This window comes from Stigmatopora nigra, chromosome 3 (assembly GCF_051989575.1).
Source record: "Stigmatopora nigra isolate UIUO_SnigA chromosome 3, RoL_Snig_1.1, whole genome shotgun sequence".
NCBI lineage: Eukaryota > Metazoa > Chordata > Actinopteri > Syngnathiformes > Syngnathidae > Stigmatopora > Stigmatopora nigra.
The window spans coordinates 14,649,299-14,676,815 of NC_135510.1; the positions used below are offsets into that span (position 1 = coordinate 14,649,299).

General features: G+C 36.3%; 2 protein-coding genes across 2 annotated transcripts; one reads left to right on the forward strand and one right to left on the reverse strand.

Annotated features, from left to right (window-relative positions):
- The first annotated feature begins 444 nt into the window (after positions 1-444).
- coro2ba (coronin, actin binding protein, 2Ba) lies at positions 445-17,727 on the forward strand. Its single transcript, XM_077713516.1, has 12 exons — positions 445-612; positions 8,747-8,947; positions 11,412-11,528; positions 12,147-12,296; positions 13,117-13,281; positions 13,896-14,012; positions 14,119-14,223; positions 15,145-15,241; positions 15,844-15,956; positions 16,031-16,121; positions 16,222-16,361; positions 16,500-17,727. The coding sequence occupies exons 1-12, from the start codon at positions 598-600 to the stop codon at positions 16,632-16,634; spliced, it is 1,446 nt and encodes a 481-aa protein (XP_077569642.1). The 5' UTR covers positions 445-597; the 3' UTR covers positions 16,635-17,727.
- A 2,241-nt stretch (positions 17,728-19,968) lies between these two features.
- Positions 19,969-26,087, reverse strand: anp32a (acidic (leucine-rich) nuclear phosphoprotein 32 family, member A). The gene is made up of 7 exons (XM_077713615.1): positions 25,917-26,087; positions 23,053-23,202; positions 22,848-22,970; positions 21,118-21,313; positions 20,905-21,026; positions 20,579-20,663; positions 19,969-20,468 (listed from the first exon to the last, which is right to left on the reverse strand). The coding sequence occupies exons 1-7, from the start codon at positions 25,968-25,970 to the stop codon at positions 20,389-20,391; spliced, it is 810 nt and encodes a 269-aa protein (XP_077569741.1). The 5' UTR covers positions 25,971-26,087; the 3' UTR covers positions 19,969-20,388.
- Positions 26,088-27,517: the final 1,430 nt, after the last annotated feature.

Sequence of the window (27,517 nt, forward strand, 5' to 3'; positions counted from 1 at the left end):
TCATTGTGGTTTTGCAAGGTCATTTCTCCAGCCACTGCCTGTCTCTGAAATATTAATCTGTATAAAACCATTGGAATAAAAACAAGTAATAATTTAGTCATCATTAAATGAAGCAGTATAGCATCACTGCGTGCATCATCCCAGTTTTCATGGGTGTGTGTTTTCAATGCGTGGATGTGGTGAGCCAGGAGGATGGGGTGTGCCCTGCAGAGTGCGGGGAAGCTTTTCCCTCACTTACGAACCAAGTGCATGCAGATTGGCAGCCGGGACTTCACTGCAGTAGCAGCAATCCCCATCTCTGTACTTAGGCTTAGTGGGCTAGCCACAGAACCTGTTTGTCTCCTCCTCTTTTTCCATCTCTCTCTCCCTTGCTCTCTCTTACTCTCTCTCTCTCTCTCTCTCTCTCTCTCTCTCTCTCTCTCTCTCTCTCTCTCTCTCTCTCTCTCTCTCTCTCTCTCACTCTCTCTAACTCTCTGTTTCCTACTCCCTTTTGCACGCTCGCTCTTCCTCCCTCTCCTCCTCATCACTCTGCCACTTCCGCAGCATTGATCTCTGTTTCAACGGGGCACTAGCCTGCAGCTCACCCACTGATTCTGCATGACTGTCACAAAGGTAATCTTTGCCGTGGGACATATTTGCTTCGATTATGATTCATAGTTTGGAAAGGGTTAGGAAAGTTAAGCACATTGAACTGTGGTTGATTGTAATGAAGTGCATGAAGAGTGTGCAGGATGATATTGTTTACATGGCAGAAATTGTGGGATGACGGTTCACCTGCAAGTTTTCACCAACATTAGGCTTTGAAATCTTATAAGATACCCTTTTTAATTTGAAAATTACCAATTGTTTACATAATACTGGATCTATTGAAAATGACTTGATCACATTGACTAATCACCTTAATTAATGGACCGATCATTGAGTTTGTATGGAATGCTTCAAGAGTCATACAACATTTCTGAAAATGTAAGTAATATTAATGTTTATTATAAGAATTTGTTGGTTTACTATCACATTACACTTTTTCAAAACAGATGTTTGTTTGCATTTAGAATAGTTTGAATGATCCTGTCCAGTAAAACCAGCCCACATGATGTAGGCTTGATAACCATAACACGAAAGAACCCACCATGTTAAAGAGATGAGGTATCCTCAGGGCATCTGGGGTCACCAAACAAAGAGGATAAAAGCAACTGACATACAGTAGACTAATATTTTTTTTTGTCAACGGGCCCCTTTTTAGCCACTAGCTAGGGAATTCTGACACATTTGGATTAGATAAAATAACTTTATTCATCCCGTATTCAGGAAAATTCACTGTCACTGTAGCAGGAGGGTGAGAATCCAGACACAAGAAAATACATTTTAGACATAAATAGGTAATAAATAAGTAAATAAATAAGCATGGCCATGCATTTTCAAATGTTTTTAAGACTGCACCACTTTTTGTCATTTGTAATATGTAAGTATGGTATGTAAGTATCTGTGTGTGAAGTGTGAAGTAGCTCCAAGAGAGTTCTTTGTGTGGAATTACTGCACTGTACAAATGTCAACTAAGATATATATATATATATATATATATATATATATATATATATATATATATATATATATATATATATATATATATATATATATATATATATATATATATATATATATATATATATATATATATATATATATATATATATATATATATATATATATATATATATATATATAATATATATATATAAATATTGATTGATTGAGTTACTGATGCCCCTCCCCTAAAAAAAGGTTCCTTTTTGTATTACTTGCATATCACATAATACTTTCTGTGCCCATTGACCAATCACCATGCTGTCAGTGTAGTATGTAAGTATGGTATGGCAATGTAAGTTGGTCCTTTTGGTCCCCCTTAGTGCTAGGCCTAGGCAATTGCTTGATTTCCCTGCCCTGCTGCAACGTTTGTAATCAACAAGTGCGTGATTACTCATTGGTTGATCTGATTGTTTACATGGAGTCAAAGATTTTTCGTGTACTTAAGGCTGCAGCAACACGATGAATCCTCTTAGTCAATAAACTGAGTGAGAGCAAGACAATGTGAGCCAGGAAGCGGGTCAGAAGAAAATTTAAGGAAATTAGTACACTTACACCCATGAGGAGAATAAAACTGGTCTAAAATAGATGACCTAGTGAAGATACAGGACAATGGGCTCATTTGTCAGTACCTGTGTCATGTACCTAGAAAATGTTCAGTTGAATATAAAACTGTTTCATTCACTATATATAAGAACACAGACATGCAATCTGAACACTTTCATACTACAAATTATTTTGATATGTGAGATATTGCGTGGGAAGTGTGAGTGCTTCTATGAAAGTTCTTCACTACAACAAGTGAAATGGGAAAAGGTCACGTGCTCCTTTTGTTAAAAAGCCAATGCTGCAATTTGCAGACATTTTTGCTTCTCCATTTTGCAAAATGATCATTCACTCGTTCAGTATTCAGAAGCAAGAAGTAGCATGGTGGCACGGGGGCATTAAGTGTTGTCTAAATGTTGATGAAGTATGTGTGGGAGGAGTGGGCCAGAGATGGAAATGAGCCGTTTTCAAGGCTCTGCCTGCCAACAGCAGGCAGTATGAAGTCACCTTGGGGAGGGATGCAGGACAAGCACTACCAAGCTGACAGGGCTGAATTGCTCTCCATCCCCAGGCACATAATGACAATATTGTGGACAGGCTTTTTATTGCTCTGCTTCTGTTAAGACCATAATCATGATTCAGAAGGATTTCCCTATAGAAAAAATATATATAATGTGAATAGTACGAGCAATAAGAGCAACTTATTGAGAAATAAAAGTTGTTACAAATCAGAAGAAGCAACCAGTAATAGAGTAGAACAAATATTTGACACCATTGTGCTTGGTTTATCTGTATTGATGTTTATGGATTAGATTGCATCAGAAATTTGTGAAAGGGTAAGATTATCATTATTCATGAATAATTGGGTTTAAATTGTACCATATGTATTCAATAAAATATCTTTTTGTATATTAGAGATACTGTTAAGTGAAATGAGAGAAGCAAATGACTAATGCGTTTTGTACTGGTCAGGATATGCAAAGGATTATCCCCGGATTTATGTACTTCACAAAATGGTGAAGTGTTAGGAATCAAACTCCAGCAGTCATCCGAAAATCTGTATTTGGAAAGGACTTTGACATGCCACTTTATTATGCAATAGGATGGACCAGCACATTAATCTACCATAATAATCATGGCTGCATCCTTCAACAACAAACCCAAAATTCCAAAAATGATACTGAAAACATAATTCTACAAATTAATTTCCTTTGTTTAAATAGAATAAAATATAATTTTCTTCTTATTCGCCAACATATTTATCCGTACCTGTATATATATATATATATATATATATATATATATATATATATATATATATATATATATATATATATATATATATATATATATATATATATATATATATATATATATATATATATATATATATATATATATATATATATATATATATATATATATATATATATATATATATATATATATATATATATATATATATATATATATATATATATATATATATATATATATATATATATAAACAAAACAGGAAGTAGTATATGGACTGCCCTCTCTTTCTGAAGAAAAATAGGTCAATGCAATTGTAATTCCTCGCCTTTGCGTTTAACATGGCCTTACTTGGGAGGCATTTGTGAGCCAGACAGGAGTTTAAGCTCTTTAACCTTTTAAGACTGACACTCTGGTCCATTTTCTTTGAGCATGGACCTTGAGCTAATGTATGAATGCAGAAACAGGATTTGCCTTTAACGACACGATGAATCCATAAGAATACCAGCCACAGAGGTTCAAATTAAAATGCATAGTAATGGTGGCTTTAATTCCTGTTTACATTCATTTTGACAAAACTAGAATATCTAGCATGCACAAATGTTTTATTAGTGGGAAAGTTGATGGTCCAAAACTGTGCAATATTGAAATTAAACTTTGGATAAAAATTGTTTATTTAATTATGCAATGTAATTAATATTTTTTTCCGGGAGTAGTAAGAGTAGAAAGTGTTTCCTGCCATTTACAAAAAGTGGTGAGTCATACCAGTCAGGGCTCAGAATGGGACTATTATTTCTTTGTATGAGATACATGCGCATATTTGTGTGTGCACTTATACGCATGCTTGTGTGTGTGTGTATGAGGGCAAACTGTATTTTGGCAGAAAAATATGATATACGTGGGCAAATGACTTCCACTACTCCTGGTGTAGTATATTCAACAACCTGTGATCTGGTGAAAAAAATATTTTCAGTTTTATCACCCAAAATCTGCGTGGACATCCTCAAGACTTCTAAATAAAACCTCGCAGCCTGGATCTCCTTTTTTTTACGTAAGATAGAAGTGGGAAGAAGAAAACCCATGTGGTGTTTTCAAATTCTTACAGTAGGAACCCATTAGTTTCCATCAACCAAGGCCTATATTCTTTGCTAATTGTTATACATAGTCATTTTTCTGTCACTTTAAAAAGTTATGCTTTAAAGGGAGGGACCTTTTAGGCTGAAAAATGACTTCTTTGTACAAAATTGTTTCCAGTACACTGTCTGACTGGACTTTGTCTTAAGAAGGTCAATGTTGAAGGCACAAAAGATGTCTGCCTCTTGTTCCAACCCATTTCTGTGATGTTTTGTTGGGGTTTGGTGGTTGAGTGTGTTTTTCCTGCTGTGTCTTTTCTGCCATTAACCATTTATTATCTTTACCATCTGTTTGACTTCTTTGGAAATTGATATTTTTCACAAATTCTTCAATAAATACAATAATTATTTTCTTTTTGGAAATTAAAAATAAGGTAGAATTCCATTTTCCAGGGCATGTTTATATTTCTGACAGCTCAAAACTCATACTTGAAGCAGTATCCTTGAATACAGACCTAAATAGTGGACAACCAGTTTTGCTCATATTCGGGGAGGTCTTTCTATAAGAGCATGAAGTCCTCTAGCATAAGCATAAACACATTTGTCTATAGTTAAAGCTTTACCAGTGGTGTGAGAGCTGTCAAATTCAAAGTGCTTTTCCAGCTGTGTTGTGTGCTTGCAATTCTCCTGTATATCAGCAAACACCCCAATTACGAACAAGACTTTTGCCATTCTGACGTCATTCACTCATATGTGGTTTGAAGGAGAAGAGATGTGTTTTTAGGGTAAAGCTAGTGGTAGTTACTGCAAGGCTTTCAAAATAAGTTTAACTTGTAAAAAATCCCAGTTCTTTTTGCATGTTGCATCTTGAAAAGCTTTACATTAGATTTTTTATATTTTTTTTCATATATATATATATATATATATATATATATATATATATATATATATATATATATATATATATATATATATATATATATATATATATATATATATATATATATATATATATATATATATATATATATATATATATATATATATATATATATATATATATATATATATATATATATATATATATATATATATATATATATATATATATATATATATATATATATATATATATATATATATATATATGTATATGTATATATATATATATATATATATATATATATATATATATATATATATATATATATATATATATATATATATATATATATATATATATATATATATATATATATATATATATATATATATATATATATATGTATGTATATGTGTGTGTGTGTGTTTGTTAGCAAGTTCTCCTTGCAAACCATACAATAAATGCGCTTCAGTCATTCACAAAGCAAAATATCCTATTTTCAGGGTTTCTCAAAGTCACTGGTTAAACAGATTAAAACTACCAATACCACACTTTATCTTATTGGGCCTTTTTAAATTTCACTGCCTGGATGAATCAGTAAATGGGTAAAGAAAAAGAGGAAACAAAAGAGAAAAAAAAGAGATAAATGGTTTTGAGTGAGGCATACAAAAGGCTTTACGCATTGGAAAGAATTCAGATCTTATGAGCTCATTTCCTATTCTATTCCTAGTTGGTGGGTCTGTAAAACTGTACAATTCAAGTCTTTATGAAAAGACTCAAGTGCATTTCCATGTGAGAAGGGAAAGTCTCCAGTTGTGATGTCTGCATATACAATATCATTCAACCACATGCTGAAAGCATTCACATTTTGACAGTGATAGACTTCACTTTGAAGGACTGGAACTAAATGTGAAAAGCGCACAGTAAAATGGTTTGTGAGAATTCCTTTTTATTGGAAATTCGTACAGGCCAGTTACAAAAAGAAAAGTTTTAATCATATCCTAACACAAGATGCACACCGAAGCATTTCCTATCCAAACAGAATTATATCAGAATTTACAGTATCTTATATCTAATGCTATCAAGTCATTAATAAAATCAATCATACAACTGCACGAATGAGGAAATGAATCAATGACATCACATTTTATTTGTGTTATGTTTTTATAATTATATTATTAATATTTACGCCTTATCCTGCACCTTGTTTGTGAAATAGATGAGGTTTTGTTGTCTATTTATAGTACACTAGTGACGATGCATGGATAAATGTATGTTAACTATGAGGGCTGTTGTGACCCTGATTTACAACCGGGGTGGTTCATACACTGAAACAGTAGTTTCCTTCATAAAAAATCATGTGGTATCTTATGTATTTTCATTGAAAATTATTTATAACATAAGAATGTGAACATTTTTCACATTCTCATTTAATGCATCAAGCTCAGAATAGCGATACTTTGATACTATTGTTTTGTCTTTTTGCATGTCCTTGGAAAAAAATCTAATCTATAGCCTGCTTTTTCGCAGCTCATGGTTTGCTTGTTTCAACTCGTTTTTACAAAAGCATGATTTTAAATGTAATACACAACATATCATTACATACATTATAGGCTAAGATGCCAGCACTAAAGAGCTGAGTGAACATTAGCGAGTGCTTATTGGAGAGAGCACATCAATGGTGAATGATGCACGCAACCCACACGTGCTGGCATCCCAGCACACACACACACACACATACTCAAGGTCAAACTCCGCCCGGTATTATGCCTATGGGCTCTTATACCAGAGTAAATATAGAAATTACTCTCGAAGCAGCACGTAATGTGTTTTCTCTGAGATGGTTATGCTCCCTCTTGCTTTTTGTGATGGTTTATATTCTATTGGTCGGGTAAAATGATTTACACAAATATTATGAATACATTTGCATCTTTGTATCATGAATCATGTGGCAGTAATTCAGTTTTTTTATATGTTTTGTTGAAAGAAACCTTCATAAAACAAGGGTATATTGAAATTCATTGACCAGCAGTCATGATGCATGTCAGCAGTACTGCTGTGTCTCCTAAAAATACAATTATTAAAATTTATGGGAAAGTTTTAAAGTCAATCAACCAGATTACGGGACCGCTTAATGTTTTTTCCAATGTGAAAGTATCAGGGTGTACATATTGAGTATAGAGTTAACGACAAAAATGGATGTAACATAAACTATTCCCAGTTGTTGTCGTCAAAACAATAGCATTTCCCCTAGTCATGTCAAGCATATTTAAATGATATAAAATGGTAAATACATTCATAACTTGCTGTAAAATTATTACTATTATTCATTTATCTTGAATCATTTCACATCACTTAGAGTATAAACACAACCACAAAAGAAAGCCATATATACCAAAAAAACCCAAAAATAAAATAAAATAAAAATGATAATATAACTTTAAAAATTGAATATTGTATTTGTCCAAAGACTGCTTTGTAAAGAGGCTAGTGGGACACAGAGCGTTGCTGTACCATCGAAGTCCAGTTGACAGGCCTTCAATAAACAGATCAATGCAACAGACTGGAAAGATGTGCATGAGTGATCTTTGAATAGATACCGTATCTAACAGGGGTGTCCAAACTATGGGTCGTGGGCTAGCTCAGCCCAGTTTTTATTGGTCTGCAGCAAATGATGATTTTATCATTGAACATGGCCTGCACAAGAAGCTGAAGTGCTAAGTGCTGTAGCTTATCCAAGCAAACTTTGGGCAGTAGGCGCACTCTGCATTGGTTGCGAGCCTATTGCAGGGCATAAGGCACATGTGTCAAAGTCGCGGCCCAGGGGCCAAATCTAGCCCGCCGCATCATTTTGTGTGGCCGGAAAAATAAATCATGAGTGCCGAATTTCTGTTTTAGGATCAAATTAAAATGAGGAGTATATTAAATTTCCTGATTTTCCCCTTTTTAAATAAATAATTGTATTTTTTTAATCAAAATTGTCTGTGTTTTAGTTCAAAAATAATTTTGTAAAATTTAAAAATATATAAAAAAGCTAAAATAAACATTGTTTTAGATCTAGGAGGGTGAGGGCGGGGTTCAAATCCAGGTCGGTCCACCTGTGTGGAGTTTGCGTGGTCTCCCTGGGTCTGTGTGGGTTTCCTCTGGGTACTTCGGTTCCCACATTTTAAAATATTGATATAACAAAAATACCAATAGTGCAAACAAAAAGCGAGCTACTAAAAAAATCTTACTGCTAAACCAGCCTTATCCAGGAAACATGGACATGAACAGAAACTCAGTTCCTGACAAGCAGTTTCCCCACCCAAAAAATCTGATTCTAAATTGGAAAAAATATGAATCAGACAGCAGCCTTAACCCCAGATCCTAACATTGCTTCATGTCCATGATTTTCTATTCATGTCAGATGTCATGGCGTTCAACCTACCGAAGCTCCAAGTTTCGAAACGTCTATGGAAAGGTGGGGAGTCGGGAGCACTGCTATGACGGCATCCCCATCACCAAGAACGTCCATGACAACCACTTCTGTGCTGTCAACTCCAAGTTTCTGGCTGTGGTCACTGAGAGCGCTGGTGGGGGCTCATTCATCATCATTCCTGTTTCCCAGGTAACGCATGCTGTTGGGAGAAGCCTCATGTTAAAACAGACTTGAATTCACAATTGAATTTTGTGTGTTTCTCTTTGGTGACCCCAAAGAGACATGAAATCTAACATGAAAGATTCTTTGAAACTTTTGAATCTCGAGGTATTGTACTTAAAAGTCTCCTTTTTATGAAAGTAGGAAACAACAGGAAAAATATATATATACATATTAATCAAGTGAAACCCAGATTGGAATTATGGAATACATTTTTAAAGGTTTCTTTTCTCCTAAATGAATGTGTATTCTGGTCAGAATCATTATAAAAGGATGCCACTCAATGTAATAAGTTCAGAATTACATTTATTTGACTGTTGGAATTTATATTGACGATTTTTGGATTTTGGTCTCAGTAAACGTGACTGCACTATTTGAAAAGTTATTTTAAAATTTAAAATGTTTTTTATTTATTTATTTATTTGCTAATTTCTTACCTATTTATTTGTCTAAAATGTATTTTCCCGTGTTTGTATTTTCACCCTCTTGCTACTGTGACAATGAAATTTCCTGATAATGGAATGAATAAATGTATCTAATCTATTCTAAAAAAACGAACTCAATTTTAAGGACAAAGGCATCAGGATAATCCATTTCAACACTATTACATCTGATAAACCCTTCATTCTCCACACTTTAGTGATAATATACTACATTTTTTTCTCATACTGTCCAAAGACTGCTTTGCGTTGAAGCAGTACTTGCTCATATCCTGTTACTTTCTCTGGCTGGGTTAACTCGCTCAGAGCGATTGCATCGCACCCATTTGACAGCCTCTTTTGATTTCTGTCCTTGAAAAGTCACGTGACACCACCATTCTGATGATAAAGCAGAAGTGAGCCCAGCACTCCAAGTAAAATACACAAGACAAAATACTGCACAGAAGTTGAATGCAAAATTTGTGATGCACAGTGAGTCAGTCTCACGGATGTGTTGTTCCAGAAGGAAGCTTTTAGTTAATGACTCCTTTACTGCCCTGAAGTCATTGCGAAGGTCATGCCCTTCATCATGGCTGAAGAACGACAGCAACTGTGACGGCCTCACAGCTTCCCCTCAGACAAAGACACAGGGAGGAGGAAGGGCTACTGCTTCCACCACCTGCCTCACAGAAGGACATAGAGCGTGACACATGGGCTAACTAACACCTCAGCCAAGGAGTCTTTGTTATTTGTGGTTACTGCTATCAATGGACTTACAGTAAGCACAACAAGATAAATTCACCCACAAATATTGAATTCTTTAACAAAAGGGCAGCAATACTTGACTTTGTAACCTCCGAGAAGGCGGATTTAAGCTTAGAATCAGAAGTAGACAACTCAAACTAAGGTGATGTGTCACAATATTTAGATAGAACCCTTCCAAAAAATAGGACAGAAGTACACAAAAGGGTCCATGACAGAAGGTGAAAGAGGATCAAAGGACGTCCAGCGATCAATCGTCCGGGCGACCAAACGTCCCGGCGACCAATCGTCCGGGCGACCAAACGTCCGGCGACCAAACCTCCGGCGACCAAACGTCCGGCGACCAAACGCCCGGCGACCAAACGCCCGGCGACCAAACGTCCGGCGACCAAACGTACGGCGACCAAACGTCCGGCGACCAAACGTCCGGCCAGGGGAAGGTAACATAGACAATGAATATAGTCCCACAAGAGAAGTATATGAGTAAAAAACAATGCAAGCCACTTATTACCTACACAAGGCAGGGGATCCGATACGAGAACAGCAACAACCAATGTAAAATATGACGCAGGCTCATAAGGCGGGACTTGTAAATAGAAAAAGGGGTGAAGATTATTAAATTGGCAATGATGACTATAAAGTCAATTCTTCAAGGGACGCAGATTTGGCGCAGTAAATGACAACAGAAATTAGAAAAATGTGAAATTTGCAAAGTTGCTGAAAAACACAATACATAAACTGCTGGTACTGTTTGCTTGTACTCCACTTAAAGGACATAATTGAGGATACTTGACCTAGTGTCAAAAATGTGTTGCATTTACTCTTGAGGCTCAGAGGGTACAGTAGTACATGTTTTGGCGTGGCATGGAGAAACAGAACACTCACAATCTCCAATTTCACTGAATGTGATGTAACAGAAAATCTTAAATCCGGGATTTAAAAGGAGGTCAGTGGACTAAAGTGACATCAAACATTTATGACATCACTCACATAGCTTTTCTACAATACCTGGTTGGTATGTGTCTGTGCCTCACAGTGGAGACGTGGGCTTATTGCAACAACGGTTATTCAGTCGGTTGTTTTATTCATTCGGTTTAGTTATGCACGTATGCAAAATCAAGTCTCATTTTAAGGCGGTGTGCTTTTCTCAAGTGGGCATTCCTTCAATATGAGAGTGACATTTTGGAACTGTGCAATGAGCATACTTGATATTCTATAAATGAGTAAGGTTAATGTCTCTCTCTTCTTTGCAGTCAGGCCGTCTCGATTCTCACTACCCAAAGGTATGTGGGCACCAAGGCAAAGTGCTGGACATCAAGTGGAACCCTTTCTTTGAAAACATCATAGCTTCCTGTTCAGAAGATAGCTCGGCAAGTGAAATTCCTTATTTTTTACCCATCCATTTTTTCATTTGTCCCTTGAATCTAGACTATATTTTTCTCTCAAGTGAATTTTTTGCCCTGACATTAACCTCATGTACAGTAAATATTGTATGTGACCCATTTTCCCCTTGCATCTCTATTCTTGCCTTAGATAGAAAGTGTGAAATAACAGTGTTACTATACTTTTAAAGAAAAAAAAGCATTTTGACCCTGTTAAATTCTGTCTACTTTTTTAAGGTAGTTTGCTCAAAACACATTTGAGAATTGTAATTATTACAAGCGTCTTAAAATATGTATTGTCCTGTAAACTGTGCATATGCGCATTGATTCTTGCATTACTGGAAATGTAAGATCAATGAAGACATGAAAATGATGAATTATCCCGCTACTTCATCAGAGAGATTCCAGCAATAAATGTAATCCAGTCTAATGTGAAAGCAATAGACTATATGTCCACTAATCAAGGGATCTTTATTTAGACAATTATAAAAGCACACTGAATTGATGTATCTCTGACCTAAGAAAAATATAGTAATTCACATACAGTGCCCTTTTCTGTTTATGTACAACTGACTCATGAATCAGTCTGACATGTGAATATAATAGGTACGAATATGGGAGATCCCAGAGGCCGGACTGAAACGCAATATGACCGAGGCAGTGCTGGAGCTATATGGTCACAGCAGACGGGTTGGTCTGATCGAGTGGCATCCCACAAGTAGTGGCATCCTTTTCAGCGCTGGCTACGATTATAAGGTATCCCATCAGTAGCTCAATTGCGTGGCAGGGTCATTATCACAAAATATTTTCAGGGCTCATGTGTCCATTATATGATTAAAAATATATTACCATTTTTATTTTCACTTGACAAAACAATGTTTTTATTGTCAACAACATGATTACGGCAAATATACATATGTGTATGTGCAGTGATATGTTGACAAAGTATTGGTTTCTGGACCCCAAACACAAACAAATGAGTTTTGGAAAAGAAACATGCCAGTTAAATCTTTCAGCTGTAATTCCATTGTATTCATTATATTCAAATAGGTGAATTTGCTGGAATGACAATAGTTCACACTATGCCTTCTACTTTTTAAAATTACTAAAAGTAATTGAACAGTTTACAGGGAGTCAAAGGTTCCCTTTGTATTACTTGTTCGCAAATATGTACTTTATAAATTTGTTTTAGGGGAATAGCCTTGTTTGTTATCGGCCCAATTTTGTATTCACATTAATGTCTGGTAATCGACTTGTGCATTGTTGAGCATTTTGCTTATTTTCCTTTCCTTTATTTTGGCATTTGGCTGAATCAGAGATTATGATAATTCTTCCTGCTGCTTTCACTTGAACAATAATCCTAAGAAAACCTGTCACATTGTACTTATTGGGATTGTTTAGTGCAACAATAATGATGAGCGGTAGGTGGATATCCCAATATTTATGGACTTCACTGTATACTCCCACCACTCAAATTAGCGCACCGGACTACCCTATGGTCTTTTGCTTGAGGTAATAAATTAAAATGCATTTCACAAGCCATCGACATCAGCCGCACATTCTTTTTTGCTGTCAGATCCTTATCTGGAACTTGGAGATTGGAGAGCCAGTAAAAATGATTGACTGCCACACAGACGTCATCCGTAGCATGTCCTTCAACACAGACGGCAGCCTAATGGCCACCAGCTGTAAGGACAAGAAGCTGCGAGTTATTGAGCCACGCTCTGGGAGAGTTCTTCAGGTGAGTTAGATCAAAGTCGAGTAATACTTTCATTCATTCATTTTTCCATTGTATATATAGTTGTATATAAACTGCTTATCCTCACAAGAGTTGTAGGGTTGCTGGAGCCAATCCCAGCTAATTACCTGAACCCTGAAACAGTGGCCAACCAATCACAGGGCACAAGGAGACAGAGAACCAAATGCATTCACAGTCATACCTAAAGGCAATTTAGAGTGGTCAACCAGCCTACCCTTTGGGTTTTTGGGAGGTGGGAGGAAACCGAACTACCCGGAGAAAACCCACACAAGACCAGCGAGAACATGCAAACTCCACACAGTGAAGAGCAGCCCTGGAATCGAACCACTCGACCACCGGGCCACAGACGAGTAATCATTATCCACATGAAGTTCTATGGGGTTCAGGGCTTTCATTATTATTTTTTTACACAATGATCTTCCCTATTACTGCAATTGAATATCTGCTCCAAATATTGGCCTCCTCTAACTACTATAAATTGGTATCGGTCCTTAAAAACCCATGTCGGTCGATCTCTGGATCATATCTCAAAATTGGTTTAAGAAGCTCCTCCCACACACACACATGTACACTCTGTATTTGTGCTCTTTCCCCAGCAAGCCAGCTACAAGAACCACCGTGTAAACCGAGTTGTTTTCCTGGGTAACCTCAAACGGCTGCTCACCACAGGCGTCTCTCGTTGGAACACCCGTCAGATTGCACTTTGGGATCAGGTCTGGTAAACCTCCATATGGCAGTTTCTGAGTAGGATGGCCAAGTGTGCGCCAGTGTTCGCATCAATGTGTGTGTGTGTGTGTGTGTGTGTGTTGCTCTTCCCAGGAGGATTTGTCGATGCCAGTGATGGAGGAGGATATTGATGGTCTTTCAGGATTGTTGTTTCCCTTCTATGACAGTGACACTCAGATGTTGTACCTAGCAGGCAAGGTCAGCAGTGCTTCCTTCAGTCACAGAATATATTTTCCTGGTAGTCTTTTAGTGCGGAATCTACATTTTAAATACCCAGATTATGGTGCAACTGTATACCGGTGCTATACCTATATAGAAATACTACATTTTGTTATTTCTTATTAGTAATCTCGACCATACTAAAGAAAGTAGTAGTTATACTAAGAAAACTGTAAACGTTAGGACAACTCACTAATCTTTACAGTCTTAATACTCAGCTCCCCACTGCACATCATTGGCATTGCTTGAAAACTTGCCCTGCCTTCCCTCTTTTTGTTTCCTCGGTTAAGAGATTTAGTCCATATGATGTTGGTAAAGGAAGGTCTTTATGAGCCCGTAACTTCCTTCCCTCTACCATTTAATCATGTGTCGGTATAACCAGTCCTCTATTTCCTTTTTTCCCCGTGTTGCCCCTTAAATCGCCTTCTCTCCAGCTGCATTGTTTTGAATAAATGCCACAATATGAACCACAACAAATGAAGCATACAGTAATCCCTCGTATATCATGGTTAATTGGTTCCAAGACCTGCCGCAATATATCAATAACAGCGATGCAAGGACAGTGTATTTATAGTGTGAATTTCAATATTATTTGGCCATTTAAAACCCTTGCTCTAATATGATTTAACTCCCTCGGTGCCCAAACTCACTTTATTGGCCAGTGAAATAATCTCCAATCGTGACTGGCCTTTTTAGTATTGTTCCTACACCATAAACTTTTAACATATATTTGGTTGATGTTGTAATGTGGTGATTGTACCAAATTTCCCTGTGCCTTATTGAAACTGTTTCAACCTTAAAATGTATTCAAATTTAGCATTCTGCATGTCCAAGACAACAAACGACAGTTACAGAAAAAAGAAATAATGAAACATTCGATCATGGAATGATGTGTTTTAGGGAGATGGCAACATCCGCTACTTTGAGATTACAACAGAGAAACCATACATCCAATACCTAATGGAGTTCCGATCGCCATCACCACAGAAAGGATTGGGTAAGTTATTCAATGATCTACTACTCATCATTACTCTAATTGGAAATAACGCCGCTCACAAGAAATTAGTCAATTGTGTCAAGTAAATATACAAAGAGGTTTTGTAAGAGCATAGAAGATGTGACCAAATATTACTATATTGAGTGAGTGTGGCATCATATTTGGACCCAAATGCAGGGAAACAATCAAGGATATGGAATGGAGTGCCCCAACAAAATTTTAATTCTTAAGGCGGGAGGGATTTTACGAAAAAAAAAACAAGGTATTAGAATTAAATAAGAAAATGAGGAACATGGAACACGGCGTGCCAACATGGCATGGAGTGAACAAAGTAGACGATCCGACAATGACTAACCAACACGGGCATTAAATAGACAAACAAGGGTTGATTACAAAATACATGCAGCTGCTTACAAGAGGAAGGGAATCCCGAAGGGATACAAGAGGCAAAATGCAAACAAATCAAGAAAAATCCAGACTAACCCTATCACTATCTGAAAGATAATGACGAATCATGTTAAGAGAATGCTCCCTAAACCCCAATGTAACCAATGCATCTAGTATGATCTGGTTTTTGATACATTCTTTGCTATCCTTCATAGGCGTAATGCCAAAGTGTGGTCTGGATGTGGGAGCCTGCGAAGTCTTCCGCTTTTATAAGCTGGTTACATTGAAAGGCTTGATAGAGCCTATTTCTATGATTGTACCAAGAAGGGTCAGTTTTTCATCTAAATCTTCAGGGATTCAATACTCTGCAACCATAGTAAATGTGCTATATCTGTTTTATAGTCAGACACTTACCAAGAAGACATTTACCCCATGACTCCAGGAACAGAACCGGCCCTTTCAGCCGAGGAGTGGCTCAGTGGTATTGACAAGGGTAAGGATCACTTAACATTGCAGTAGATTCAAATGTCACTGTTGATGTTATGGTTTTGTGGTTGGAAATCTCACTTTGTGGGCTTTTTTGGTAATTAAAGATCCAGTCTTAATGTCCCTGAAGGATGGCTATCACCAACCAAACAAGTTAGTGTTTAAAGCCCCAGTGAAGGAGAAGAAAAATGTTGTCGTGAATGGTATCGACTTGCTCGAGAATATTCCACCCAGGACTGAAAATGAGGTAAAATCAGCTCTTAATTTTTGACAGAGTAATAGTACATGTACTTAAGTAAAATTGATTTGGTAGGTATAATTTTTCTTTCTTTGACTCTTCCAATTTGCTTCCTTTTTTTTTTTTTACCCTTTTTTTCAAATACAGCTTCTGCGGATGTTCTTCCGACAGCAGGATGAGTTGCGGAGGCTGAAGGAGGAGTTGAACTCCAAAGATGTCCGAATACGTCAATTGGAGCTGGAACTTAACAACATGAAAAATGTCAGCTCAAATAACATCTGAGTTCCCCACTTTCAAAAACCTTCGGCTCTCCCCCTTCACACTTGACCAGATACCACAGCCTAACTCCTGCTGCCATTCCTCACACACTCTATGGTTACTGGACCTTTTATTATCATTATTATTATTATTATTGATGCTGTGTTTTAATAATGTCAAATAAGCAGCAGGGTCAGGATTTCCATGTTGAAGGAAAGATTGCAATAATTGAAAATATTTTTCAGGTTATTCATTCATTCACCTTCCATACCACGCATCCACATAAAGGTTGTGTGATTTACTGGAGCCTATCTCAGCTGACTTCGGGCAAAAGGCCGGTCACACCCCAGACTGGTCGCAAGTTATCCATAGGGCATACAGAGAGACAGACTACCATTCGCACTCACAATCATACCACCACCATCAGGAATCAAGCCCACATCTTTCCGCATCAAAGTCAGGCGATTGAACCACTACACCAACAGGTGGCTCATTTTCCAGGTTATGAATGTATTAAATTGGAAACAGTGATAAATTACTGCACATTTTTAGTTCGCCTTTCGTCAATCTTTGTCTCAATGTCAACTACTATGCTTTATCGAAAATGCCTCGAGATCATATTCTCCACAAGTATTGATGAACAGCGACGAGTTACTTATTGAGTCCAAAATTGTGTTTAAAATGCTATAGTCACATATTATTGTTGAAGGATTTGAATGTTACTTGAGCTTGTTTATTGAGAGCTACAGTGTAATCTCAAAATAACTGACGTGCATTTGTGAAGGGCTCAAAAACCGTCTTCTTCCAACCGAAGGCATTAATTGTCAAGCTGGTGTGAAGTCTGCAGCCAAGCCTTAAGAGAAATTTTGTTGACACTTATTTGGTTTTAGGCGTAAACACAAGGATAGGGATTGTATTATATGTTTACTTTTATTTATTTAATTTTTTTCTCATATTGTTAATAATAATGTATAGCTAGGCAAGTAACAACTGTTGGGTTTCATTGTATGGTTTACACAAGATGGTTGCAAAATTGGCTCTTTGTTGTTTGTTGGCAATGACACAATTACTACAGGCAATGTAGACCCTGTATATATATGTATATATATGTATGTATGTAAATATATATATATATATATATATATATATATATATATATATATATATATATATATATATATATATATATATATATATATATATATATATATATATATATATATATATATATATATATATATATATATATATATATATATATATATATATATATATATATATATATATATATATATATATATATATATATATATACGAGGTATATTCTCAAAAATTCGATCTTAGGTAACTACATATAATTGGTACGATAAACCATGTATAATATAGATAGATCTGCCATTATGCCTCTGTCTCTGATACTAAGAAAAAATGATATCTTTAAATCATGTTCTAAAAGCTTATTGTTTAAAACCAGTGTTTTTATTGGGGTTTTTTTCCTTGGCAATTTAAAAACATCTTCAAACTGACCGTCTGTCACTGGTGGAAAAAAAAAAGAGCAAGATTGAGTTGGCATGTGTAACTAGAAGGAAATATGAACTTTCAGTAAGTTTTAGTAAAGGTTGACTCTTTCTTCTACAACCTTTCACTTTGTGTGCTTGTTTGTGTGTCACTATTTTGTGGTTTGTTTTTCCATTGTACCATTCCAAAAGCTGTTACACCATTCCTAAAATAATGTCTTAAGAGTAAACATCATTGTAATATGGTTTACCTGAAAGGTTTCTTTCAGTGTCACAGCATAAAATCCGACACAAGAACTAAATATTATCAGATTCTAAATGGGTGTCAGCAGGTTTAAAACTAAACACAACTAAAGTGAACCATATCATCTTCTACCTCATTCAATGTGCAAAAGAATGACTTTACTTTAGCCAGATATCTGATGAAGGTCAAATATGGGAGTAATATAAACCCTGCTAAAAGTTTCAGTGTGTTGTGTCAATTTGATTTGCGAATTTAATGTATTAGCCACACAGAAAAGACTAACCCAAATAGTGTTTGATTTAAGGGTGTGGTTACAGCAACAATTGCCTTCTCGAAGGACATACTAATATAATGTTCTTTAAAATTAAGTGTAAAACTTAAATCCACAAAAAAATAATACAAATTATGGTATTGATATATAAACCTTTTTTTAATATTTTAAATTGGAAGAGAAAAAGAAAACTGATTTGAATATGAATTTATAAGGTCCAATTTGAACATGTAGTACAATAGTGAAAATTCCAATACGATAACTGGTAATAACATTTCTTTGTACTCCTTGAAAAATCTATCAATATTACTTACAGACATAATTTTGATGTATCATATAATTTTTGGAGATTTTCTAAATCTAAGGGTCACACTTCTCATTCTGCTCGGGATTTATAGAAGTCATACCTGTCCGTGTATATATATATATATATATATATATATGTATATATACTGAGTTCAGTGAGTGGGTTCTGACCCTCCTGTGTTTACCTTACATGTTGCCTCAGGGTACTATGGTTTCCTCCCACATCCTGTGGATGGTGGGCTGGGTGAACACACTAAATTGCCCCTAGGTATGAGTGTGAATGCTTTTCTGTCTCCTTGTGCTCTGTGATTGGCTTACCACCATTCCAGAGTGAACCCTGGTGCCCATAGTTGGCTGGGATAGGCTCAAGTAGCCCCCGTGACCCTTGTGAGGATAAGCGATGTATATATCTATGAATATATATACATATACATGTGTATATACATATACATATATATATATATATATATATATATATATATATATATATATATATATATATATATATATATATATATATATATATATATATATATATATATATATATATATATATATATATATATATATATATATATATATATATATATATATATATATATATATATATATATATATATATATATATATATATATATATATATATATATATATATATATATATATATATATATATATATATATATATATATATATATATATATATATATATATATATATATATATATATATATATATATATATATATATATATATATATATATATATATATATATATATATATATATATATATATATATATATATAATTACATAGTTTCACATCAGTTATATGCTCAAAGTCTGCTTCCTGCAATGAGAATACAAAAAATAAATTTGGTTAATATTTACAAGACCTTATACTATCCAAACTAGCTAAGCTAAGGGATTTGACATGGTGGAGTTGCTTAGACAAGAGGATCAACTTCTTCTATGGCTGCAATGCCACCAGAGGGTCATCTTCAGTGCGGTAACATCAAGATAGCATATTACACTGTTTATTTCCAGGAAATAAAATACAGTGCAAAACTATGACAAAGAAAGGAAAATTCTGAGAATGATTATTGGATCTCAGCTCACACATCTGAACTACTACTGGATTTTGACTTGGAACTAGATATAAGTGAGCGGCTTAAAATTCACGTGTATTGACAAACTGATCTCATACAAAGAGCGAGAAAACACCCCAAAAATCTTTTAAAAGATTTCTCCTTGCCTAGCTTACAAAATGTGTCTCTGCAAAGTTGTTAAAAGTGGACTGTAAAGAGCTTTAGGGTACACAAAGGTGCAGAGCCTATGACAAAAGAGCAAAGGACCAAAGCGCAGGTAAACACACTTGGTTACTGGGAAGAGTTTGGAAAATATAAGTTCAAACAGTTCACATTAGGTCTCGAAATTCCCCTCAGTCATCATCATCATCATCGTCGTCGTCTTCTCCTTCTTCATTCAGTTCCCGTTTTCTCTTCTGACCCCGCTCTTGCTCTATTGGAACCACAGTTATTGTTAGGATCCCACAAGAAGTGTTGCAATTTCTTCATTAATTGAAAAAAAACAGCAATTGTGCTTTTTATTTGTCAGCTATTCCTTCTCACCATCCTCTTCCTCGTCGTCCTCCTCCGCCTCTTCATCGTCATCTACTTCTTTGTCCTCTTCATCTTTGTCCTCCTCATCTTCCTCCTGTTCATTTAAGTGAAGTCGCCTTACTTCAAAATGAACCAACCTCATTTCTTTATGCTAAATATCTAAAATAAAACTTGAAGAACAAAAATTACCTTGAAAATGTATCACAAAACATTTCAATATGCATAGCAAAAACATGAAACATAATGATCCGTTATATTTTGCGAGTTCCCAAAACACTTCTTCAAATGCCATTCAAAAAGAACTGCACCAATATAATAACATTTTCCAGACATACTTCTCCACTCAGGGCTCCTCCATCTTCATTCTCCTCTTCATCGTCATCTGCTTCCTCCTCCTCTTCCTCCTCTCCCTCCTCTCCTGAAGGTGCATCATCGTCATCATCATAATCCTCTACATCTACATTAGGGTAAAACAAAGGGACTTTGGCAAAATGGACACATCTAACAGTATAATTGGTAAATTGATACATTTTGTATCACAGTCATACCATCGACATTTTCATTGCCATGTCCCCAGTCTTCCAAGTAAAGGTCATGATCCGAATCCGAATCTCTGTCATCTTTGTCGTATCCGTCCAGATAGATCAGCTGTGGAAGTAGCTTAAAAACTCCATCTTTGTACTCGCTCAGGTTTGTTACCTCACAGGAGAACAGCTCAAGACTTTTCAGGGTCGAAACGTTTTTCTGTCACAAGGATAAATCTCATGAAAACAACTCATTCATTTTACACAATAAAAACGACATACACTACAGTATAGTATTTTTTCCACCGTTTTTGAAAATATGTGTGAATTGTTACACTTCTGTTTGGTTACAAATATCTTAACAACAATGGCTCATCTATATAACGGGCAATATTAACATGTGCCAAATCAAGAGCATTTTAGATTAGATTAAATAGTTTAGATTAGATTATTTTATTTTATCTTATTTTAGATTACATAGCATATTTTAGATTACATTATATAACTTTATTCATCCGGTAATTGGGAAATTTTACTGTAGCGGTAGCAAGAGGGGGAGAATACAGACACAGGAAAAGAATAAATTTTGACACAAATAAATACATCTTACACCAGGATATAGTAATTACTTGCACAGATAAAAACATGTAAAAAAAATGTGAACATCAGTGCAACAATGTAATACGTTGGACTTTCCTTCCTGCCTGTGAAATTTCTTCTCCAACAAACATATTTCCTGTGGGAGTTCATTTCAAATTTCACAGGAACACCAATTACTCATATTGTGACATCCTGCATCCACCAAGAGAAAATCAATTTCAAATTCAATTTCTAAAAGAAAACTATCACAACACGTCTAGAGAGAAACATTCTGCCCATTGAAAACACACGTGACTGCCACCTGGCTGCAGTAACGTGCTACTGGGTTGGAATTATAGCTCGAATGGTCCAATTGGCTGACAGTGGTCTTTAAAATGCAATGGATATCAACATGTGACAACGTTCAGAAACTCTATATGAATTTTGACGAAAAAAACACCATTTTCTCACATTAATCGGTGATATTTTTGGGTCATTCAAAAAAAAAATGGTAAAGGCCATTGAATCAAACAGATGCATTAGATCTATAGTGGTTATAGTGGAGTTATAAATAGCAAAACACTATTATTGGGTGACTAACAATTGGAGATCTTAATTTGTAACATGAATGACTTCATTAAAAAAAAAAATGAAATATAACAGATGGTGTGGTTGGACGAGTGGTTAGTGCAGCAGGCTCATATTTCTGAGATGGAGGGTTCATTCCCTGGTGGGTTCCGACCTTAATGTGTGGAGTTTGCCTGGTATAGTGCTGGTATAGGCTCCAGCACCCCCTGTGACCGTTTTTGAGGTTAAGCGGTATGGATAATGAATGAATAAAGGTGATAACAACATGTTTTATGAAGTCTATGACTACTATTTCCCTAGAAGGTGGCTATATAGGTGCGGAGGGTCTTTTTCAAAAGCAGAAATCATTTAATCGGCTATTTAAGTTACTAATGTAAAAAGTATCATTTTTATTCACAACTGGAATGTTGGCACATTGCATGTCTTGGGTAAGAGGCCGGTTTAGTCTTTTTCAAAAGCCTGATTGCATGGTCTGAAGTGGGTCCAAATTTGTTTAATATACTGAATTACAGAATTTACACTGCTATACACTATGATCCACACACAATATATACTGTACTAGCCAACTAAAGTATGATTTTACTCACCAGTGGTTCAATAGTCCTGAGGTCTTTAATCCTGTTGTTACTTAGGTGGAGGTGTCTGAGGTTGGGACATTTCTCGGCCAGTACTTCCAAGCCCCCTGAGATCTTGTTATCGCTGAGTTCAAGCTGTACATGATAATTCAAATATACCCTGATTTAAAGTTGTTATTGTATGTAAATTAAAAAGTTTAAAAAAAATGAGAAAAACCTTTTTGAGTTTTTTGAGTTTTGGCAAGTGGGCAATGGTGGTCAGTCCAACTCCCACTATGCTCAAGAATTCCAGCTCTTCAAAGTCATCTGTCAAACCTTCGATCTTGCCATCATTGGAACGGCAGCTGTCAAGAACAAGCTTTTTAACCTGCAGAGTGAACACATTCCAATTTAGTCCTTTTTTTGAAAACCACAAATATAACATTGCCAAATTATGTCCAAAGACTATACTTATATCTTTTTAACCCACATTAAACTATTCTTTGCTGTATACAATGGAATATGTTCCCAAAACCTCAAGGCTTTGAAAAAAAAGATGCACCATTGATGCTGTGGTGACCAAAAAAAATCATCGCCTGACATTACTAACTTCGTATGCAAATGATTGGCATATATTTTAGACCAATTCACCAATTTTTTTAATTGTCACAACAACTTGGCAATCTATATCGACTGAAACAGTGCTTTTTATCAAAAAAAAAGGTTAACATTTTACTATTGTTTTCATGTTCTTTGTTGAATAGTAGCTGCAGGTACATCTCTCATGTATCCTGTAGTGCAGGATTTACGTGTAAAGGTGGAAAGACACTAGATCCCGCCCTGCCAGACTTGTTAGAGATGCACTAATAAAGCCGAGGCTTGAAGGCTTAATTCCGTTGCATGGTTTAGTGTCAATGCTGGCTAGGAATACAGTTTCCTCCTCCAGAGCCGCTTATCCTTACCAGAGTTGCAGGGGTGCTAGAGACTAAACGACTAAAGCAGCCATTCACACATGCACTCATATGTACAGATAGGGACTAACAATAAAATTTGAGAACCAATTTCTTTTTTTTTTATGAATAAGCACTGTTTGTCGATAATGCCTACCTAACATTACAAACCACTTGCATCTTCCATTTAGTGGTAAAGTTCAGGCGTGGTTTAGAATACACAATTTTGATAGTAAGTTGTTTCATTACATTTAAAGTTCTACTTTAGACAGCTTGCCCAGAGTTTTATTGGGATAAGCTCCAACGGTTCGTTCTGTACACACTGTGAGTATTGTCGGTATAGAAGATGAATGGTTATTAGCACGTCTGCCACACATTTCTGAGAACGAGGGTGCAATCCCCCAGTTGGTTCTGACCTTCCTCCCCACCTGCTACCTATAGCTGGCTGGGATAGACTCTTGCACCCCCATCACCTTTAAACATAAACAATAATGAATAATATATTAAGTTTGGAAAATTATTTTCAAAATATATTTAATTGAATTATTTGAAAAGAGTACTAAGACAAGATATTTTATGTTAAAACTGATACAATTATTTTTTAGCAAAGAATAATTAACTTGGAATTTTATTGCTGCAACACATTGCAAAATCATTGGAATCGTATCATTTCTGCCCCTATTATATGACTTCCTTTTTTTTTTAAAAAAGTTATAACTGAGATTTGTAGGTCGAATTATTTTCCATTTTTGCTTGATATACTGCTTTACCTGTTCAACAGTATGGGGTCGCATTTACACTTCATAATGCACCATACATTTTTCATTGGGAGACAGGTCACTATTGCTGACAGATCATTCTATTACCCGTACATTTCTCCTATGTACGCTGTTGTAACACAAGAAATTAGTCTATCATGTATCTAGAATATAGGTTCACAGTCATTAAGGCATGACTACAATGTGGCAATGAGATTGATGCTCATAATAGGTTAATGCACCTATTATTACAAAAAGGACGTATATATTGTGCCCTCCTAAAATAGAGCAGGTTTGAGCGGATGGATATCCACATAAGTGCTAAGGCCTTCGATGTTAACCAATCACATCGACATCCGGAAAATAGCCCAGCAAATAGCACAAAGGATTATTCCGCTGACACCAATCTGTCCGACGCAGTTGTTTTCGTGACGATTTGAGTCATTGCCGAATTTGATAATACACTTAATTTTCGTGGAGAATATACATTTACTTCATTTCTTTGATAGAGTTACAAGCGCGTAAACGACGCCAAAATCGGAGCCAAAGCGCCTAGTCCGCAGGGTCATTTGTGAGAAGGCGGGGCAACTAAAGCGGATTACGTCGCCGCCAATCGAACATTCCTCCTCGCTGTTTAATACGACATACAAACGCAGATAGGACCGATGGACATTCATAGGTTACGATTTATAAACAGGTATTATCAATCGCACCGTGTTTCTGTCGAATAAACGCGGCGTTGCAGCGTTTCTAAGCAGGACCTTGTATAACGGTAAAATGGCGGCGTTTGTCCTACTTCGAGAAACAACCGGTATTCCGGTGTGGTATTCAAAGGATGGAATATAGCACGACATCTGCAAAGTCCACAACTAACACCACTGGTGCGAATTTAAAAAGGCTATCGTTGAATTTTGCCAGGGGCTGAGGCGAGTACGTAACTAGTAGACGGTGTTTTCTTGCCGTAATAGCGCTCCATCACAGTATGGCTCACTATTGCGATACCTACTATAGTTATAACATCGTTTTTTTGAATGTACAATAAAATGATGCTCGTGTTAACAGCATGGTTTCGACATTAACAAGTACGATCGTTTTTGCAGATCAAAGTTACTACTAATATGGCTTCTCGCGCAGCTTGCCTTGTGCATTTCAACGACCACACATGGCAAAATAGTCCGCTGCGGCCACACCGGTGATGGAGTTGACGCGCCTGCAGCACTTGTCACTGTCACTTGTCAACATATTCGCCAAAACGCAGTAAGACGTCCGTATCCTTCTCAGACTTGACAAACTTTGTATCTCTTTCTCTTTATGCAACGCCAAGAAGGCACACGAAATGGTTGGTGGTTCACCGTCCGGTCACGAGAGAGGCGATGGTACGCGTGATAACTTACGTCCGATGGTGTACGGTTCCGCAGTTCTAGGTGAATTCTCTTTTTCATTTCCATCCTGGTTCGGCGCGTCTTTATGATACACACTTTAAATAATTACCGCAAATGCTCCTGGCACCTCCAGAGCAAGGCTGTTGCAGTTCATTCAAACTTGATCCGCTAGGTGGGCGGGGGCGCAGGGTTGTGATTGTCGTCACCGTCGACCAATCAGAGAAGCCCAATTGTTTTTGTGGGGTGATCTACATAGGCGCGAACCAATGGAATGCCTTCTCATCGAATTGGGTGGGGATTTATTGTCGACGGCCGGCGCTTTGAGGCTGTCCTCAACTCCCAATTCCACTGTGAAATGATACCCCCAGTGACAGCAGGGCACCCCACCCTCACAAGAAAATACTATACATCCCTTTATCATCACACACGTGAAAAATAAATGCTATTTCTATTAAAAAACATTTACATAACTGTATGTTAAAAAACACCCATAATTCCATTTTCTATACCGCTTTCCTCAAATCTTTGTAGGGTGACTTTTTTAATTCTATAAAATCTTATTTAAAATGTATGTATTAAATACATGAATTTACCTTATAAAGACCTGTCGTCCACTTATATCGATATATTGGATCATATAGGCCACGATATTAATATTTGTTATCTACTAGAAGGGCCTACATGACCCAAAATATCTACATAACTGTTCCCCTCCAAAAAAATAACCCATAATTCCATTTTCCATACCACTTTCCTCAAATCTTTGTAGGGTGACTTTTTTAATTCAATAACATTTTATTTAAAATGGATGAATTAAATACATGAATTTACCTAACCCATAAAGACCTGGCATCCACTTATATTGACATCATATTTTGGATCACGTAGGCCACTCTATTAATATTCGTTATACTAGAGTGGCCTACATGACCCAAAATATGATGTCCACGCATTTGCATGCCGGGTCTCATTATTGCTATTATTTTTATGATGAATAATAATCGTTGTCTGCGATTGGCTGGCTGACAATTCGAGCTATCCTGGTACCCAAACTCAGTTTGGATAGGCTCTAATATCCACATTTGCATACTTTAGGTTAGGCCATTGCATCTATTTTATTCATATACCACACCACACATCCTCATAAGGGTTGTGGGGTTTGCCAGAGCCTATCCCAGCTGAATTCTGGTAAAAAGGTAGAATGCACTATAGACTGATGAGCTGTAGGGCACAAAGTAGAAGGAAAGAAAGAAATGTACTTCTTCTCATCTCATTTTCTGAACCGCTTTATCCTCACTAAGGTCGCGGGGGGTGCTGGAGCCTATCCCAGCTGACTTCGGGGCAGAGGCAGGGGACACTGAATTAGTGGTCAGTCAACCACAGGGCACAAGGAGACAAATGCATGTCTTTGGAAGGTGGGACGAAACCGGAGCACCCAGAGAAAACCCACACAGTCCCAGCAGAATATGCAAACTCCACATGGGTGGACTGACCTAGATTTGAACCCAGGTCCCCCACTGTGAGGCCGACACCCTAACCACTCATCCGCCGGGCTGCCCCATGTTTTTCTTTTATTAGTAGTAGTATATGTATTTATGCCTTTAGGCCCTTTT